This window comes from Daktulosphaira vitifoliae, unplaced genomic scaffold (genome assembly GCF_025091365.1).
Source record: "Daktulosphaira vitifoliae isolate Bord-2020 unplaced genomic scaffold, ASM2509136v1 Scaffold_3, whole genome shotgun sequence".
NCBI classification, from domain to species: domain Eukaryota; kingdom Metazoa; phylum Arthropoda; class Insecta; order Hemiptera; family Phylloxeridae; genus Daktulosphaira; species Daktulosphaira vitifoliae.
In genome coordinates this window covers 6,735,563-6,757,584 of record NW_026099574.1, presented here as the reverse complement: position 1 = coordinate 6,757,584, position 22,022 = coordinate 6,735,563, and the positions used below count along the sequence as shown (strand labels likewise).

The 22,022-nt window shown below is 27.1% G+C and overlaps 2 protein-coding genes and 1 long non-coding RNA gene across 8 annotated transcripts in view; 2 read left to right on the top strand and 1 right to left on the bottom strand.

Moving 5' to 3' along the window:
• Positions 1–14,827, top strand: part of LOC126903072 (uncharacterized) — a 38,288-nt gene extending 23,461 nt beyond the window's left edge. Inside the window, exon 8 of one of the 2 annotated variants that reach the window (XM_050681037.1) lies at positions 14,694–14,827. In XM_050681037.1, coding sequence (XP_050536994.1) covers positions 14,694–14,792 — 99 coding nt within the window. In that variant the 3' untranslated portion in view covers positions 14,793–14,827. Of the gene's footprint in view, positions 1–12,866; positions 13,033–14,693 lie in introns of those variants that run through there. The other variant, XM_050681036.1, reaches the window with a different exon arrangement.
• LOC126903067 (uncharacterized) overlaps positions 5,150–22,022 on the bottom strand; it is a 60,285-nt gene continuing 43,412 nt past the window's right edge. The window contains exons 1-8 of one of the 5 annotated variants that reach the window (XM_050681032.1): positions 19,037–19,078; positions 18,408–18,440; positions 18,133–18,162; positions 14,789–14,836; positions 14,540–14,590; positions 12,547–12,610; positions 12,290–12,366; positions 5,150–5,907 (exon numbers count right to left, since the gene is read on the bottom strand). In XM_050681032.1, coding sequence (XP_050536989.1) covers positions 5,377–5,907; positions 12,290–12,366; positions 12,547–12,610; positions 14,540–14,590; positions 14,789–14,836; positions 18,133–18,162; positions 18,408–18,419 — 813 coding nt within the window. In that variant the 5' untranslated portion in view covers positions 18,420–18,440; positions 19,037–19,078 and the 3' untranslated portion in view covers positions 5,150–5,376. Of the gene's footprint in view, positions 5,908–12,289; positions 12,367–12,546; positions 12,611–14,539; positions 14,591–14,788; positions 14,837–18,132; positions 18,163–18,407; positions 18,441–18,681; positions 18,838–19,036; positions 19,079–22,022 lie in introns of those variants that run through there. The other 4 variants (XM_050681024.1, XM_050681025.1, XM_050681026.1 and 1 more) reach the window with 4 other exon arrangements.
• Positions 10,029–11,561, top strand: LOC126903078 (uncharacterized). The gene is made up of 2 exons (XR_007703412.1): positions 10,029–11,020; positions 11,391–11,561. It is a non-coding gene; the product is annotated as an uncharacterized LOC126903078 (long non-coding RNA).

Sequence of the window (22,022 nt, the reverse complement as noted above, 5' to 3'; positions counted from 1 at the left end):
CGTATTTCTAGAAAAGCAAGGACGTGGTGTATTTTGACTCTTTTGGAAATTTACCTCCCCCGCTGGAACTTGAAAAATATTTCACCGGATTCCGCGTGAAATACAATTATAATCAGAAACAAAAATATAATACAAACGTTTGTCAGCTGTGTTTAAAATTTTTAAAATCACAATGCTCAAATCGCTGACTCTTACGCTGCATGACACAACGTCGGAAGTCATATCAAGTTTTTTTCCACCGATAGAATACTGGAGCACCAGAGGTTGCGTTGTTGGGATTTTACGGATGTAATTCAATACCTAATATTGACAAGTCAAACAATACATTCACTTTGATAAATACAAATAACGAGCTTCTTGAAAATAACATAGAAATTAAAGTGCCTGAAGGCACTTATGAACTTGAAGACATTAGTAAATATCTAGAAGAAAGTTTTCAGTCGTATAAAATCTCATTCATGTTGAAGGCTAATAAAAATACTTTAAAATCAGAATTAAAGTGTAGCCGACAGATAGATTTTAGCGTTGAAAATAGTATAGGTGGTATTTTAGGCTTTCATCGAAAAATACTCGACGCAAATAAAATACATATATCGGATCAAGTTGCTAACATAAATAATTTAACTAGTATAAAAAAAAATTGTAACACTGCTTATGGCGCATTTGACAACGGAATTCCTAGTCATACGGTTCACGAGTTTAATCCAGGAGTGGCAGCTGGTTACCGTATTGTTGAACAACCTAAAAATTTGATATACTATCCATTAATATCCAATCAACTGTACTCTATTACTGTGAAAATAACAGATCAAGACGATAAAGCGATTAACTTTAGAGGTGAGCCTGTTACTAAACGTCTACATATACGCGATGGCTCTTCGATTCAATAAAACCAAGAGTAATATTAAAAAACCAATCATTAAACATCGACTAGTTGAAGAGATACGACGTGAAAACTTTGACATTATTTCTGCTTTGGGGTATACAATTAACAATGGACGATATTTTAGAAGTAATGGAAACACCGTACAATGAAGACCGCATAGTGAAATTGGATTATTTTTCCTATCAACCGTTTTCGGTAAGCGCACTATCGAATAATGATGAGATACGATAATACTATATATATATACAGGTGTAAATCTTTCGAACCATAGTAATATATGGGCGAGTATACTGGTGGAATGTAAAATAGGATCTCGTTTTTTTTTCCAAAATTGGAGGCATTTTGGAATAACCCCCTCGAATTTCTCTAAAATTAAAAATAAATCATACCACGATATTTCCCGCAAAATTCTCATACAAATTGAGTTGTCACTCGATTTTTTGTAACTTTTGCGCCCTCCCCTGAACTTTGTGATTCAAAGTTGGAAAAAAATTTCACATTAGTGTAACGCATCAATTTGTATTAAAATTTTACTGGGAGTCCTGTGATATAGTTTATTTTTAGTTTAAACGATTAAATAACAAGAAAAACCGAAAAAAACCCATAAATCATGTGATATTTTTTTAATTTCACGAGTTTATTTCGTCTTTTAATATTTATTCAAACCAGTTAATATTTCAAATATTAAAATAATTATTTCTAATTATCCTATTGTAATTAAGTTTAAAATATTCATTTCAATATTGTGATTGTTTTATTTACCCGACCTAAAAAGAAAAATTTTATAATTTTATAACAGTTTAAATGATAAAAATTATAATCGGTTGGGTTTTTTCGAACAGTTAAGATAATGAGTGGTGCAGTTGTCCTGAACTCTATTTTTGTCAGCATAGGACACGCCATCTCCTTTTTATAGAACGCCTCTTGGAATTTAGTGTACATGTGATATGATACAGCATACTTATCATTTGGAAAGTCCATTCGCAAGTTGTCATAGGGGTACGATTCCGAGTTCAAGTATTCTTTTATAGATGATAACGAACAATGGTCAAATTTACTACTATCTTTGTTTATTTTGTTTTTTCTATCCACTTCAAAAACTACAATAACAAATCTCGGGCACTCAGTCTGCGATGAAGTTTTCACAGCCCAGGCTTGTCTTTTACTATTTGATAGGCCGGGATTTTCATATAGTTACCAACATTAAAATGCTATATGAAGCGATGTTGAAGTTTCCAGGATTTTGAGCATGTCTAACCGCATAGCATCCTACACATTTACATGTAAAACTTTCCATATAATATTGTTCAAAATAATTTTACAACTTGATAAATTTTCATTTGTAGAGGAAATACAGTTTAAATTTGTACCACTCCGTTGCAATATTAAATCTTGGCGACAATTAACGATGACTTTTTTCTGATCCTCGGCAAATCCTAATAATAACCTTAGAGGTATGCATACTTCAAATTTCATACTCGTATTTGCAGTTACAACACTCCATCCAGCATTTTCAAACCGTGTATGATCATTCGGTGAAAACGTGATGTATCCTATAATTGTAAACATTATCCTAGGCATACGCGATCTATCTATTTCTATTGAGTTCAATAATTATTTTATTTCATTGAAGCAGTGAGCTAGCCAATTCAATATAGCTATCAATAACTATCATATATTTTTTTCCAAAAAATACGAAACGATATCGATAAAAAATTAATGAAAGAAACTAATAATATGTAAAATGGTTGAGATAACATTCCAAAACTCTAGAATTGGATCAAAATTATATTGCTACATTTTTGTTATAAAATTATCTAATTATAGTGAACAATAAAACAATAGCAACAAAAAAAAATCGAATAATAATTTATTTTTCGACCACAAACAATATTTTGGATTTTTTATGAGTTATTTACTGTCGAAAATTACGATACATTAAATCTCAAATAGAGTGTTCCACTTTAAAATGTTTCATTTATTTAATTAGAAATATTATAATATTAGCACTGGACTAATATTGACACATGACTGAGTTGATAATGTTTTTCTGTACTGATGGAATAACACTGGTGGTTTTGTATAATCAAGTAATTATATTTCCTAAAGTTATTTTAAAAATAAATATATTCCATAGTATGACTTTTTTATTATTGACCACTTAATTAATTTAACAACAATAAATACATTACATTTTATAATATTGTTCATGTATAATATAGAGACTTTTACTTGTGATTTCTTTTAGTTCCATGTTTTAGTTAATTTAACAACCATAAAAGATTTTTCATGTTCATCCCTTATCATTAAAGTTATGACTGATGATAAAGGCAGCCCTCCTCTCACCAAGATATACGAATTTCAATAAATGAAAATAAATTATGAACAAATAAAGTTGACACCCTTATAAAGTGACTAAAGCATAGAACTAAAATAAATCAAAAATCAAATTCTCAATATTATATTTATTTTTTGATTAATTATTTAATCAATAAATAATTACCCTGTAAATGTTTTTTAACGATTACGTGCATTATATATATATATATAAAAATTATGTGTTTAAATTTACACACTTATAATAAAAATAACATACAATTGTAAGTTCTATTTTTTTTTCATTTTTTTGACTGCTATTATAATTATCCTAAAAAATAATAAAATGTAAGCACTTTTTAAATTTTTACTAAAATTACATACAATAAATATTTAGAGTATTTTATTTATTATTATTATTTCTTTTAGTTCCATGTTTTAGTTAATTTAACAACCATAAAAGGTTTTTCATGTTCATCCCTTATCATTAAAGTTATGACTGATGATAAAGGCACCCCTCCTCTCACCAAGATATATGAATTTCAATAAATGAAAATAAATTATGAACAAATAAAATTAACATCCTTTTATGCTTATCAATCTGTGTTATGGTTTTTTTATTTATGACTTTGAAAATTAACTTAGAAGTATTAATATGCATCTTTGACACACGTTTCACATCTGTTATATACAAACAATCAATTTTAACCCAATGATATTCTTTCTAAGAATCTTTTATCTTTGTTAGTCATTACGTTTTTTACGTTATTGTCGACAAATTACGATACATTAAATCTCAAATAGTGTTTCACTTTAAAATTTTGAGTCATTTATTTTATTAGAAAAGTATTATAATATTATTCATGTATAATATTGAAACTTTTACTTGTGATTTCTTTTAGTTCCATTTTTTAGACAATTTAACAACCATAAAAGATTTTTCATGTTCATCCCTTATCATTAAAGTTATGACTGATGATAAAGGCAGCCCTCCTCTCACCAAGATATACGAATTTCAATAAATGAAAATAAATTATGAACAAATAAAGTTGACACCCTTTTAAAGTGACTAAAGCATAGAACTAAAAGAAATCAAAAATCAAATTCTCAATATTATATTTATTTTTTGATTAATTAAGTGGCTAATTATAAAAAAGTTACCCCATAGTTGTAGACCATAGGTCCAAATGGGTTTTATAAGGGATTTATACACTAGAAGTTTAATAAATAACTTATAAAATAGAAAATGTAAAACTTATTTTAAAAAAAATTAAATTAAATATCTTAATATCTTATATTTAAAGGCGAAGAAGACATACAAGAATATAGAAATAAAGAAACATAAAGCTTATAAGTCATAGTATCAATATTTGAGAAAGGTAATATACAAAAGAATAAGAGAACAAAATAACAGTTACAAAGAACCAGTTTTGTTTTTTGCCTGGAATGTCAAAGATGGAGCCAATTTTATGTGCCAGACAACTAATAGAAAAGTATAGGGAAAAGAAAAAAAATCTGTCTATGGTATTTATAGATTTGGAGAAAGTATATGATAGAGTACCAGGAGAGGTCTTAAAGTGGACATCAATGAGGCAAGGAGCCTTGAAAGGGTACATTAATATAATAGAGGATATGTGTAGGGTCACTTATACCAGGATAAAAAGTGTAGGTGATATAACAGAGGTTTTAGGATTAAAGTATGATCGCATCAAAGTTCTGATTAAGACCCTACTTATATTCTTTAGGAATGGATGAAATAACTAGAGAAGAACAAGGTGAGGTACCTTGGTGAATGTTGTTCGCTAGAGATATAATGTTAATAGGAGAAAATAGGGACAAAATTAATCAAAGACTAGAGATGTGAAGATAAGCTCTTGGAAGAAAGGGATTGAGAATAAGTAAAAGTATGATAAAGTTAATAAAGTACGAATTTAGTTGGGTTGGGTTTATTGATTGCTTATTGAAATACACTATGTATTTATAATATAGTATATTTTATATCAATATGTAAATAAGTTATTTTTTAATTAATATTTAATCAATAAAAAGAAGGTAATATGTATTTGCTATTATTTTAAATTTGCATAAATAATGTAAGCAGATTATAGCACACTTATTTACTATGTAAAACCAAAATTATACCCTATTCAAATAATTTATGAAAAGTTATAAATTTAATAAACAATTGCGTTATATTCTGCGTGAATTAAACTAAAAATTAATTTTAAATTTTCCATTATTTTATCTAAATCTTTTGGTATATCATGAAAATTGTATGAATTTTCATTTTGTTGTTTAGGAAATCCATTTAATAATTTATTTATTAAATCTTGTGGTAGTATGGGATTATCATAAAGAAAGGAATCTGTAACTTCATATTTAAAATCATATTTTGTCAATTCTTCATAATTCATAAAATATTTTGCACATTGTTCTGCCAATCCTTTTAATTCATACAGATTATTACTCTTTGCATGTATCATTTGGTCTATGGAGTCATGTATAACATTATAGCGATCCAATATAAGCATAACTTTTTGTATTTTTTTAAAAAGTTCTAATAGCTGTCCCCAAAATGATTTTGAAAAATCTTGAAGTATTATAGCATTAAAGGCATATATAGATAACAAGATCATATACTTTAAAGATCGATCAATCAAATATTTTTTTGCTGTTTCATCACGTATTAAATGCTTATTTTTCCTCTGTAAAATATAAATTTAAAATTGAACAGTATTTTATATATATATTTTTTTTATTAGCTTTTATTGTGAATATATTATAACTCGAAAATTACATAGGAATTAGCATTATGTTGAAAATAAATTTTATAGGGTAAATCATAAAATATTTATGGAGAACATTTTAATTGAGTCATTCAGTTGAAAAAGAATTATGTTCAAAAAAATTGTTAAATGGGTTCTGTTCACATCATACGCCGCTGTTCCTAATTGGGTAAAAAAAAATTTAGTGCTGAATAGATCCACTAGTTAAATGATTAATCTATCTATTACAGTAGAATTATAATAAATTAAAACTAGAATGGTATTAAACTAAAATATTTTTTCAACTGTTACTTTAATAACACTGTCATATATTTAAAAAGAACCCAGTAATATCAGAATAAGTAAATTTGATAAACTTTAACTTATTATGGATTTAAAAAATATATATCAACTTCAAAAAATACTAGTTCAAAAAAACTAAAAAAAAGTTCTCTATATATTTTATTGTTTCAGTAAAAATGTAAAGATCAATGAATCAATCATACTATATAGTATATATGCCTATATTTTATCATACTACAAATTAAAGCTAATATATATAGAGTCAAAGTTCAGATTATAATATACATATTGTTGTTGTAATTATAAAAAAATTTGTTTCTTCATTTTCTACACTGCTTTTAAACCAAGTCTATTATTCTTATCTACACTAACAACTTTTTAAATATAACACAAAATTTATGTTTATCTCTATTAACATCGTTTTGACATATACTTACTTTACCTTATTGATAAAAGGGACATAATATTTTCATTGGTTTGTTATCATGGTTATTTATGATAATAATTATTATGCCATATAATTTAATAGCTAATTAAAATAATTAATAATTTTAATAGTTAATTAATGTATCTTAATCCACCGTAGGTCTACTATGCCTTAGAAGTGTAAGTGACGAGGACTCTGTAATAGAGTTTTTTATTCGTTAAGGTAAAATTTTTTTATTTTTGTCATTTAATCCACATTCTATATTCCTCACCTTATTAATTTTGATAAATGCTACGTATAAATTTCAAAAAGGCTTACGAGATTTTAATTTTATAGTTAAAAAAGCGGTAGCACAGTGGGGTCGAGGCACAGTGTGGACGAGGCATAGATGGGACAAGTATAGATGATATCTGACAGTGATTATAATCACTATCATAAGAAACGCTTCGATGCAAATCTGTAGATAGTGTTTCATTTAGAGAAATTGGTGGATTATTCCAAAAGGAACATCAACTCTTATTTCTTTAATTATATCCTGATTAGCAGTTCTTTGATTTTAAAATATAATATATGAATAAATACTAACTAATTATAGTTTTTAAATTCAGTATGAAATTGTGAGGCCAGCTATGATCTATAAAAAGCAACCGTAATATGAAAAAAATTGAATATAAATTTTAGTACTCACATTAAATGTAATGTAACTCGAAAAATGTTTGTTTAAATGAAAAAATATAAGATAATTTTTTTGTTTATAATTGTCTTTTAAACAACTTTTGTACGAAACTTTTTTTTGTAAGTTAAATATTTTTTGAGAAAATTAAAAAAGCTCATATTTTTGAACTTTTGCGAGGCTGTAAAAAAAAGCTCAATTTCAATCAATGAAGACTATTAGTATGTCATTATACATATTTTAATTCAACTATTAATAAAACAAAATTTGGTTGGGAATTTTTTAAGAAATTTTTCCTTTGTTGACTGGCCTAGATGTCAATTTTAAATTTGTAATTGAGCTAAAAGTTATGGTAATATATTCAATTTTTTTTGCTATAAACTTTCATAAATCTTTATCAAAAATTGTTCATAAATTTTAAAGAACCAAAAAAATAGGTTAAAAATGAAAATTTGGATTGATCATTTTTAACATATTAAAAATCAAATCAGTAATAAATTGAAAACAATTCTTTTTTTCTTTTAATTATTTTTATATGTAATTAGTAATAATATAAAAAAAATAAAGAACTGATAGATAAAGTCTAATTGCAGATTTGAAAACAACGCGAAACTTTGATTTAAAAAAGTATATTTTTGTTTCTGATGAAAGTTCCTTGAAGTACAGTGCATTCATTTATAGTAACAAACAGTTTTTATTGAAAATTATTGTATTAAGCCCTTTAAATTTTTATACACGTAAAAATAAAGCAAAATACAACTTCTTTATTATTTTTATAATTTCTCCGTTTAAATTACAATATTAAATTATTGAATATCAATTTCATACTAAATTTAATAATTATAATTAGTATTTATTCATATATTATATTTTAAAATCAAAGAACTACTAATCAGGATATAATTAAAGAAATAAGAGTTGATGTTGCTTTTAGAATAATCCACCAATTGCCTAATTAAAACAAAGAAAAAAAAATTGGTTGAGAATTTTTTCTGCTATTCTCCAAAATTAATCCTTCGTTGACTAGAATGAATCATTAAATAGAAAATTTTATGAGAATTAAAACTATGCTATTTTTAAGACTAATATGCAGTCAGGAAATTTTATAATTACTATTTACAGTATATTTATCAGAAAAACTCATTATTTTTTTGTATTTTTATCGTAATAGAACACCTAAATAGAAATCATAGTAATCATTTCTAAGTAATTTTTAGTATTTAAAAAGATTCTACAATTGAAATATCCAGAACTGAATTAATTTTAATGATTTACTTTAGCTAAAAAAAAAGAAAGTTATAATTTTGAATCCCACTTGTGGGCAGGTAAAGAGTTAGATTTATAAAAAAAACAAATGATAGAAAAGACATGCATCTAAATAAAAAAAATTATACTGATTTGGTCATTTTTGTTAAAGTTATAACAGTTAACAAAGTTATAAGTTTTATACACTGGACTACAAGGAACTTTCATCAGAAACAAAAATATACTATTCAAAATCAACTTTTCGCAATGTTTTCAAATGTGCAATTAGACTTTTTCTATCACTTCTAAGTTTTAATATTATTAAAAAATAGTATTTGCATATAAAAAAATTTGTAGATAATATTTAATTTTAACAAATTAATGAATTTTTTGTCACTTATGAATAAATATACTGGACTACAAGAAACATTCATCAGTATCAAAAATATACTTTTTTAAATCAACTTTTCGCGCCGTTTTCAAATCTAAAATTAGACTTTTTCTATCACTTCTAATTTTTGATATTATTACTAACTAGTAAAAAATGAGTATTTACATATAAAAAATAGAGCGTATAATACAATTTGATTATATTTGTAAAAATCAATTGTTAATTCAGGAGAAAAAACAATCATTTTTTTTAGAAATGATTTATATAGCAACATGTTACAAAAAAAAATTGTAATATGATAGTCTAGTAGTAGCACACACAAATAGAGTAAAAAAATTATTAAATTACAAAGTAAAATGATTTAATTTTGTAGTTGAAACCTATCATATCAAACTTGATTCGTCAATAAATACTTTGAAACATTAGAAATTAATGATTTTAATTGTTTGTATGGAGGAAATGGAATAACTAACTGTTTAATTGATAAATTAAAATTTTTTTTCAATTTTTGAGGGTAATATCTTCAACCTAGATACGAATTGTAGTCATTTGACGTATCGTTGAAAAAAATAAATAAAAAATTTGTTACTTATGAATAAATACACTGGACTACAAGAAACTTTCATCAGAAGCAAAAATTTACTTTTCTAAATCAACTTCTCGCGTTGTTTTCAAATCTGCAATTAGACTTTTTCTATCAGTTATACATTTTTATATTATACTAATTACATATGAAATAATAATTAAAAAAAAAAAAAAATTGTTTTCAAATTATTACTGATTTGATTTTTAATATGTTAAAAATATGCAGTCAGGAAATTTTATAATTACTATTTATAGTAAATTTATCAGAGTAACTCAATATTTTTTTGCATTTTTATCGTAATAGATAACTTAAATAGAAATAATAGTAATCATTTCGTAGTATCTTTTGGTGTTTAAGAAGATACTACAATTAAAATATGAACTGAATTAATTTTAATGTTTTACTTTAACTAAAATAACCAATAAATAAATACGAATTGTAGTAATTTGACGTATTGTTGAAAAAAGTAGGTCAAGTTAGAGCAGAGAAAATAAATGATAGTCACAAAAAAATATCTTCTCAGCTTTGCATCGAAGCGAAAACTTAAAATATAGTAAAATAATTTTAATACGAATAAGAAATTTCTTCTTGCAAGGGGCGACTAAAGTGATGGGATCCTTGATCTTTATTGAAGTTATTGAATCTAAATGTGATAAAAATCAAACGAGTTAAAAATTTTACTAACTTAAAAAGAATTAAGAAAAAATGCAAAAAATTCATTGCCATACGCGGGTTGGAACCTCGTACCCCAAGCGTGTAAAACATAAATTTTACCAACTCGGCAACCGTACGTTGCTTCCGGCGGTTGAAAAATTGGCTATTTAAGCTAGTTCAAATTTCAAAGTTATTTTTCTCGACTTAAAAGAAACAAACATATTTAAATAAGTTTAACTATCTATACTATATCAATTTTAATTTATATAATATTTATGAAAATCTGTACTCCCCTTGTCAGGTATTTTAAAATAAAATAAAATACAAAACCCAGAATTTTAACACAAAAATAGCATATTTTTGCATACGGTAGTCATTTTTACCATGAAGACAAATCCAGAGGTCAAATTTTTTTTTTTCACATTAAAGTATATTACATAAGCTTTAATTTAAGATATATTTAAAAGTGTCAGTATTTCCGGAATACTTTCAAAAATTAAATTGAAAATATCGTAGTAACAATACGCATGTTTAAAGTTTTGACCCCCCTTGTTAAAGGGGTATGATCCGATTTACAAAAAAAGCGTGCCAGATGAAAGGGGTATATCAATATTTATTATAAAAAAATAATAATATAGATCCATACATTTTTCCAAAAGTTATATAAAATATAAATTAAATAATATAACATATAAAATCGAGATTTTTTTCACGGAAATCGTACGTTTTTCTTTAACTTTGATGTCCGTTTTCACCACGAAGACAAGTCCAGAGGTCAAATTTTTTTTTTTCAAATTAAAGTATATTACATAAGCTTTAATTTAAGATATATATAAAAGTGTCAGTCTTTCCGGAACATTTTCAAAAGTTAAGTTGAAAAAGTTCTACTTTCTATACGCATTTTAAAAGGTTTGCACCCCCCCTGTATAAAGGGAAATGGTCCGATTTTAAAAAAAAGTATGTCGAATGAAAGAAGTATATATAAAGTATTTATCATTAAAGAATAAAGTTGATTCATGCATTTTTTAAAAAGTTATAGCAACATAATGTTAAAAAATGTAAAATATAATATCAAGAATTTTTTCACAAAAATAGCATATTTTTGCATACGGTAGTCATTTTCACCATGAAGACAAGTCCAGAGGTCAAATTTTTTTTTTTCAAATTAAAGTATATTACATTAGCTTTAATTTAAGGTATATATAAAATTGTCAGTCTTTCCGGAACATTTTCAAAAGTTAAGTTGAAAAAGTTAATTTTTTGTAAAAAAGTTACCATTTTGAAACCCCATCCTTTGGGCTGTTAAAGGGTCAAATGTTCACAAAAATATATAAAATGATAGGTAATTATCTAAGGTATCTATAAAAAAAAAAATTATATTGATTCGGTCATTTTTAAAAAAGTTATGGCAATTTTAAGTAAAAAAAATTGAAAAAATATCGAAAATTAGCGATTTTTAAATTTGTAATTTTTTGGGGGATTTCCCCCGTTTACGGGGAACGAGGGAATTTTTTTCAATTTTTGAGGGTAATGTCTTCGACTAGATACGATTTGTGATCTTTTGACATATTGTTCATCAAAATCGGTCCAGCGAGAGCTGAGATTGAGCGTTCACAGACACAAAAAAAAAAATAAAAAAAAAAAATAAAAAAAAAAATAAAAAAACACATCATAGTAAAATTAATACCTTCTCAGCTTCGCATCGAAGCTAAAATAAATTTTAAATAATTATTATATGATTTATTAATAAACAAAAAAATATCTGTCGTTTATGTAGGACTCATCACGAGTTAATTATCATTTTTTGTATTCATGTGCTTAAAAAGATGCAAATTTTATATAAAATAAATAACCATTTAAGATCTGTGACATAATTTTATAATTTTTAATAAGTTATTATTGGTGTTAATTTAAAAAAAATTCATTTGTATTGATTTGTATTTACATTCGTATGTATTCCGTGACGAGTTCAGCATTTATTTTAATTTAAATTATATTTGTGAAAGGTTGAAACTTAAATTTGAATAAACAATTAAAACTCACAATGTTTTCAAATACTTTAAATTCAATATCATAACCCAAATCTTGAATAATTTCCCTCAATCTTATAGTACCATTTTCTATAAATAAAATGATTTCATGTGTTAATTTTCTTAAAGATATTACGACGTATTTCTGTTTTGTTTANATGTGTTAATTTTCTTAAAGATATTACGACGCTTTTCTGTTTTGTTTAAATAATAAAGTAAAATTTTTTAACAAATAACAAACGGATTTTATTCAACATGATCTATACAAACCATTGTATGAGCAAATTTCACGGTATTCATTGTAAATTAAAATTATGTTATCTTCATTGAACGTCTTAAAATACAAATAACAGTAATTAATGAAAAAACAAGATTTTATATGATATAAAAAGCCCAAAAACATAATTGAATCTTATTTTTAAATAACCTCCGTTATTTGAAAAAAACTTTTGGTAAATAAAATAAATTATTTTCAGATTAAAATATTTGTTCTCTGTTGGTTTTCAAAAAGTCGTAATGAACCAACCGCAGTAGTTTTATTAAGATAATATGTATAATAAGATAATAATTATACAATAAATCACACGCAGGATAAATCCACTGTATTCACATATACCGTCATAATACCGCAAAGGGCCGGGACAACTATTGGTGGCACTGATGTGACCAAACACTGGTTATTACTGGTGTATAAGCCGACGAATATTACCAGTCAGCAAACGACTTCCCCACCTATATGAGTAAAACTGGTTTCTTTTCTTGGGATGGAAATTAAACGAAGCTACACGTAACTCGCTTAGTTACTGTTTACTTAATGGACCTTAGAAGATACATCTTAATAGTGAAATGACAATGAGTTTTGGACACGTCTTCACGGTCAGTTATGAATATCATAAATTAAATAGTTACAAACAACGATATTAAATTAAGGTAACATAAAGTATTACATCTACAAAACAGAACACACTACTAAAACAATAACGACATGTCTTATAAAAATAAATTATTATTTAAATACAATAACAGTTTAGTAAAGAAAAATTGATTAAAAAAAAAAAACTACAAATTACAACAAAATCAATTCTGAAATAAATAAGATACCATTCTATCATAATAAGCAATAAAAGGAACCTAATAATTAAAAGAGGAAAAAAGGCATATGTGTTTAGGGAATCATGACGTTGACAATAATACCATCTTTACGATCGGCCAAGTAAACGGTTGGTTAATAGTGTGCAATTGGGCTGCACGCGCAACTTTATCTTTGTCCAAATTAACAACTCTCACCCTTACCTAACTACAATACTAACGGACTTCCCCACTTATTTGTGAAATTATTTAAAGTGATTATTAAAAATATGTCATGAAAAACATTCATGATAGCTTTTTTAGTTCAATAATATACCTGGACTTTTTATAAATAATAGAGATCGATATTTTTTATTTCGAATTAAATTTAACACAGTCCAGTTATAGTTAGTTCAGTATTGCGTTAACTCTGAATGATCTATTTTGACCGTTAATATCACTGGACCCGATATCATTAATAAAAAATATTGATTTGCAAAACATATTCGTCGCCAATTAAGATAGTCACTATATGCTTATCAATCTGTGATATGGTTTTTTTATTTATGACTTTGAAAATTAACTTAGGAGTATTGATATGTATCTTTGACACACGTTTCACATCTGTTATATACAAACTATCAATTTTAACCCAATGATATTATTTCTAAGAATCTTTTATCTTTGTTAGTCATTACGTTTTTTACGTTATTGTCGACAAATTACGATACATTAAATCTCAAATAGTCTTTCACTTTAAAATTTTGAGTCATTTATTTTATTAGAAAATTATTATAATATTATTCATGTATAATATTGAAACTTTTACTTGTGATTTCTTTTAGTTCCATTTTTTAGTCAATTTAACAACCATAAAAGATTTTTCATGTTCATCCCTTATCATTAAAGTTATGACTGATGATAAAGGCACCCCTCCTCTCACCAAGGTATACAAATTTCAATAAATGAAAATAAACTATGAGTGAATAAAGTTGACACCCTAATAAAGTGACTAAAGCATAGAACTAAAAGAAATCAAAAATTAAATTCTCAATATTAAATTTATTTTTGAATAATTAAGTGGCTAATTATAAAAAAATTACTCTTTAGATATTTTTTAACGATTACGTGCTTTATATATATATATAAAAAATCATGTGCATTAATATACACACTTATAATAAAAGTAACATACAATTTTAAGCTCTATTTTTTTTTCATTTTTTTGACTGCTATTATAATTCTCCTAAAAATAATAAAATATAAGCACTTTTTATATTTTTACTAAAATTACATACAATATATATTTAAAGTATTTTACTTATTATTATTATTACTGTTATAATAAGGTGCGAGCTCAAAACTTTGTCGATCGAAAGGTTACAAATAAAGAAAAATATAACTACACTCTATTATTGAGCACATTTATGATTAAGATACTTACCTGACGCAAATAAATTTCTGCAACAACATTTTTCACATTTACAAAACTCTGAAATGATATCCAAAAATCTAAATATTAAGTCTGAATTAAATTCTAGGGAAGTAAAAGCGGGAACTTCATATAAACAGTATTAAATATTTATAAAAGTTTTATAAACAAAAATCATAAATCTCACAAATGGATTTTAATGATTCTTATGACATGTAAAGAAAAGAATGTTTTCTGTCGTAGCTAAAAAATTATGGGAAAATATTAGCAAGAAAGATTGTTTTTGTTTATATTTTTGTTTATGTTAAAGATTATATTTAAAATTTTTAATATTTCTATCCTAAAAAAAATACCGAAATATTTAGTATTAAATTTTAGTAATAGCCAAATATTCCTTCAAATATTAGCTACTCAATTTCTTTTAAAGTAATAATTATGTTAAAAAAATTATTTTTGGTGTTTTTATTTTCATACATATATTTCTCAATTTCTCAACTATTAAGTAGTTTTTGAATTCATTCTTATACCTTATACAGTTATATAATGATATATTAATATCTAACAAAAGCATATTGTCATTGGCAAAAACTATATAGAATTGCCTCATATATTTATTTTAAAATGTATTTAATTTTAGAATTAAAGGTTATTTTTATGAAAATATTGTTAAAATATCAAAATTTAGAGTTTATTACATGTTTTTAATATTAACAGCATTTATATCAGTATCTATTTATATTAAAATATAAAAACTACATTTTTTAAATACTTATAAATTATCATATCAGCCATAAAGAATTTATAATTACAGACGTAAATACAAAAAAGGGTTATGGGGAAAATATCAGTTTTGATTGTAAAATATCCGCCAAGATCAACTCTAAAGGATATTTGTAGCAGATTAAACTTAAGTTATAGATCTTACATTTTGTATGTGTCTCTTAAATGTAACCCATTAAAGTTTTAAATGGATTTTTAAAAATTTTTTTTTTAATGAGTTATTAATTACATACAATTTAAGAGTATTCAATTTTGGCGTGTCCAAATGACCGTCACGAGGAGAAATGACGCGTTCTAATCAGTCATTTATTATTATAATGTTTGTTTACAATCTTCGGTTACATTCGCCACTATATAATGAGTTCACTACCACCGTAACAATAGTGTGTATGTACGATCTTGAACAAATATTCCTACGCCGATCAATTTACTCTTAAATTCTACCGAGTATTTCAAAGTATGAACCAGTTACCCACATTAGGCAGTTCGCAATACTCTCTGTGAATCTCGTACCCGGTGGCACATTTTTCCACCAATAACTTGGTGGGAATATGTAACCTAAAGCGCCTAGTCCTATTTCCTATAATGCACTTGCTGAAAAATAATTAATAATTTGCTGTAATTTTATTTTCCAAACTAAACCGCGTAACGTTCGGCCCGAGTAAACGACCCAAAATAACAATGCACTACAATGACATCTGACTAAAATTGATGAGCGCATAACTTACAACGGTTAGTCGGTCAAACCACGCGCGCGTCACCATCTCTGCCTCGAGCGAACACGTACCAGCCAGTCTTTTATTTAGACGCGCACTGACCATACACGGAGTATTTCGGGCCGAATACATTCACGCCATCGACACGCGATTTGTCACCGTCCTCTTCAACCCGCTCATAGACCCAAATGGCCACTGTACCGTATAATAATCCGCCTGTTATACGTCCTCCGTCTCCCGAGTTCACGGGAAAATATGAAGAGGACCTGAGAGAGTTTTTGGAGCAGCTAGGAGCCAGTATTCATTACTGCGTTGTGAATGAGGGACTCTAGTGTAAGTTTTGTGCCCGGTGTGTGGACGAGGTGAAGTGAAAGGCTGTAAAAAATTTCATAATTTTGATCGAGGGAACGCGCTCGATTTTGTTATAAACGACGATCGAGCTGGTTGTTCGCGCTGCGAGTTGTGTTGTTTGGAGGTAATAGGAATATGCTTTTGAGGCGGGGGAGCGGACTAATATCTCCGTTACTAGTAAATCGGTCTATTAAAGTAACTGCTATGTCAATAATCAGCTCCGCAATATAGGATGGGTCGGGGAGGTCGTTCTGCGTTAGGAGCGCCCGCCCGCTTTTGGACGGCCTGTGGCTTTTGATTCTCGTCTGTGGGGGGGTGTGCAGGAGGTGGTACGTAATCAGCTCCGACATATAGAAAGGGTCTGATGGGGCCCTTGTTGTGTCGTCATGAATTTATTCTTCATCTCCACTTGGATGTTGTTATTAACATGCCACCACTATGAATAAGCAAAAGTGCGTCAAAAATAAAGAGATTTATTTTTATTAAATGGACTTTTGCGTAATCGCATGGGAGCGGACACGCTAATCNAATTACAACACCTAATATGGTATTACCACGACGACCCCTTAGAATGTCACCTAGGATAGAAAAATAACTATCGAACAGTAAAACAACGGTTCTACTGTAAATCCTATAGAATTTCGTGCGCATGTACGTCAAATGAACGTAAGTAAAAAGTAACAAAAATTGAAAAAATGTCGAAAATTAGCAATTTTAAAATTTGTATTTTCTTTAGAAATTTCCTCCATTTACGGGGAATGCGAAAAATGTTTTCAATTTTTAAGGATAATATTGAGGGACGATGATATAAAAATTAAAGGAAGAAAAGGCAAATCGACCGAACATCTGAAATAGAAGCGCTGGTTCAGGCCGGCACTTTAGAAAATCTTTATGTGTGTTTAAGACTTTCGCAAAGTCATACATCCATCTCCATGTGAAGCGGCCAGGGTAACGAACCCGATTTTTAGACCCGGATAATGATAAAGGTCACACAGTGATGTGAGTTATAGAGATGGCGCAAACGCTTTAAGTAATACCCAACGGCAGTTCCAGGGCGGTTCGCAATAATGCAAGTCGTAAAATAAAAAAAACAAAATGTCTTACTTAATAATGACAATAATAATTGCACATCATTATCCCTTTTTTTTCTCTCCTATAACCGACTTAATGTGAACCGCCTTGGAACTGCCGTGAAGCATTGCTTCAGGGCGGCCCATGTCGCCTTAAAATCTTCTCACCACTGCGTTGTGATACGACCCGATATTAATCTATAGCCAAATCACAACGCGGCGCTGCCTTCCTCGTTAGTCCTACTCAAGCGGTGGGGCCGTTGCTCGGGTTGGACCACGTGGAGGTGGGGGTAGTCTATCATCTCATCTATTGGTCGTGTTAAAGTCCCGACCTTTTTTCTTGCTGGGGCAGTCTTTGGATAGATGCCCCTCATATCATTATCCCGTATTTACTCAATATTAAAACATACTACAATGTTTACATAAAATAATTTCTTACCATATTAAGATTCCCAAACTGTTTGGAACTCTAAAAAAAAGAAAATTTTGACAAGATGTTTTTATTAAAAATTGCAAAATGAAATATAATCTATGTGTTATCAATATACTATAAACACAATTAAAGTCTATGTAAGCTATTATATAATTGTTGAATATAAATTGATATTATATTATATTATATTGTATTGAAATATAATATTGACTTAAATTAAAATGTAAAGTTCAATTCATAAAATGTATTGACGCTAATTTTAGCAATGATCAAAAACTTACATCATCCGTCATATGATAAATTAGTGTTCCTGTCTAAAAAAAAAAAAACGTATTTGAGTGTATAATAAAAATTTTGTATTTATAACTGCAGTATCTATAAAAAATTATTTATTTGAATATAAAGTACATATGAAGAAGTAAATTATATGACTTTCATAATTGTAAGGAATTGTTGTATGTTTTTTATTACCAGATATTGTATAAAAGATAAATATAAAGTATTATAACTAAATTATTAAATTAAACATAGTTTAATAAACTTTATTTAAATTACATTGTCCTTTATAAATATGTTTGCAAAAACATCTCTAAAATAAATACAACACACAAAAATTAAAACAAAAGAATACGTTTTGTAAAACATTTTCCGAGAATACTAAGATTAAATTAATATAATTCAATAACTTTAACTTTGAATATATTTTATTAATTTTCCATTACATTTTTGCATTTTTATAGGATTTGAAGTAAATAAATTATTAAAAACCATAAATAAAAAAAACAAATAATAGAAATATAAGTGAATTTTTTTAAACAGTACCATTATAGACTTTTTAGATATTTTATGACGAAAATATATAAATTATGTTATTACTTATGCATAAATTGTGAAAAATATTGGTATTTACTTTTTTAAAAATGTCTATTTAATTAAGTTTAGAAGACTCTAATATACAAAACTATATAAAGTGAATTTTAATAAAACACAATAAAAAATAACTGTAAATATACATTTTCATAATATGTCAAATTGATATTTACTTGGTTCTTATATTTAGTATACAGCTTTGCAGGCATATTTATAATATTTTTGCTTTTATTATTTGAGTCAACTATTTGGGTTGCAAGTCACCGAGTGACGTCTATTTGATAGTTATTTTCAATAGGTATAACTAAATAAAATTAATAAATCAGAATTTTTGTGGACTATAATTTAGTAAATCTGTTATTGCTGTCAGTCCATGGAGTTATTTTTAATAATTCTCTAGTGTTAGTCACTTAAATAATTAAACAAATATTTATGCAATGAACAAAATAACAATAGCAATTACAACAAAATATTATTATACTAATGAAAATTATACATCCATTAATGATTTTAACCGTTTATAATTCTTACTAGGTTAATTCTCATTTGATCTGTGATTTTTCATGCAAGTCTACAATCTATAGGACTGTGTACGATTTATGCTTAACTTTATCAAAGATAAATTCCATATCAAAAACACTTTAGTGTACTAATTATTTTGAATGTTATAGTAGTGTGCTAACAATTATAAACACTTCAATTCAAAAGAACCATGACGCACACATCAAACACGGTACAGAAACGAAGGTACTTCCATAAAAGAATAATACATGTAATTTCTGATTACATGAATTTCACTGATCACTATCATATTTCATACCCGAGATTCTAATGAATTTTTAGGAGGGTATACTAGAGACATAAATTTTTTTGGTATGTTTATTGAAAACCTAAGTCAGAAAGGATTTGAAATATACAATACATATATTTATTAATATGAAATCTAATGCGAAATTTCATACTAAGAAATGTCAATGAGAATTTGAATTGCATTTCGGTGCAATTTTAATCAAAATTTTGGATAGTCTATCCAATTATTTTTTCCCTTTACTAAAAAATATTTCTATATAAAAATGTATTTATACAATTTTCATAATTATTGTAGGTACTGAAACAGATTTTGGGTGGATCATTTCCTACATTTGCACCTAAAAAGAATAAAAATGTTTCACATCTAAAACGTTTTTATTTCGAGTAAATAAACTATAATATTATTTAGAACCGGTTATTTATGACTCTATATTAGGGGTGCTTAATGATAATATTAAAACAACATCGCCTTTCCTTTAATATTTAAATAAAAGTTAAATCTATTCTTATAACTAACAATGGATTTACAGTAAAACAACAAAATAATGGTGTGAGCAAAAATATTATAATAAAAAAACCTCAAAACGTAACCGCAGCTCGTGCGATTGATATAACACTCAGTTGAACTCAGTTTACACAGTCTCCAACGTTTCCTGCGGTATTAACCCCCTGACTTGTCACATCTATCGACTGCCGGAAAAGACTAACATCTTAATACAGACAAATGAGGCGATGGACTACTGATAATCATGATCGTATAAATTCAGCGTAGATGAAAAGTGCGCTGTTACGGGTCGTGTTAAGTTGGTAGAATTTTATGATAAAGCGCAATTTTTACTTTCTACAGAAGATATTTTTGTTAACAAAAAACATTATTTATTCCTAAATATTATTTTAGTATAACCGTATGTTAAATGTTAACTTTTTTTTTTTAAATTAGATATAAATACAATAAATTGTTCAAAAGTTACGTGTATAGCCCGGTCAAGCTCCACGTAGTTTATAATCACCCCACCCCCTCGTCGCTTGACCCTAAAGAAGTCGTGTCCGACACTATCGACACCTAGGTCAGTACGTACATGGACGTGTTTGAAGTGTTGCCATACCGTTGAGTCTGATGACTTGTGGCCTGTGTATCTAGTGTGTTTTTATTTGTTGTTGGTTATTTTGTATCGGCCTGTTTAGGCGACAACCAACAGTTCCTCTCATACGTGATACTAAGCGAGTGTACAACGGAAATCGAGATCAGCGGAGGCTGACATTCAATACTTCAAAGGAGAATTGATTGGGAAGCGTTCGGCAATCTTTCAACATCAAATAGCAGTGTAGTTGACTGATGGCTGGGGGTGATGCCTTATGATTTTTATTGTTAATGTATCAATATATTGAATCTCTATTAGTCTATGTATGTATGTATAATAAAAATACTGTCCATAATTACCCTTTAGTGGATTGTCTTCTCGTTGTTCGCCTATTAAGAGTAACAGAAAACACCCGACCCGTCATTTATAAGTAGTTCATTAAGTTAACGTTTATGAAACGTATTGAAAGAGTCACTCTGGGAACTAGGATTTCAATATATTATTTTCACATAAATAATAATAATACAAATACTTTCAAGTAATTTACGTTAAATTTAATTAATCAAAATTATTTTTTGAATTTAATGTTAGCAGAAATGTTTACTTCTGACGTACTTCTTTTTAATTCAAATATTTTTTGTCTTGAAGAGACCCATATTTTATGGTCTACCAAAGCTCATACAATATACAATATACACAATAAGAGTAATACTTAAAAATTTTAACGAGGGTTGGAGGAAGGGAATACTCCCCAATGCGTTTGACTAGAACACCGCGCTTTAAGAGTCTCATGATCATAAATAAAAAGCAAAATTTGGTTATTTTTACTAAAACAAAAAAAAAAGCCTCGTGAAAACATTTTGCATTCGATCCTGCAATATCCAACGACGGTACGGATTGTAACAGTAATTTAATTCATTTCATTGAAATGATTCAACTCTCATTAATGGTTTTATATAGTGGCTAAATGAAACACAAAAATAAAATAATCCATAAAAAAGAAATAAATATTTCAATAAATCTTATTTATTTATTTTTATTCATGTAGAGGTTACATTAATAGAAGCCTATTAAGTGTAGCGATCCATAGTGTGATCTTGGAAGTTAAACATCTTAATTAATTGTTAAATGCGA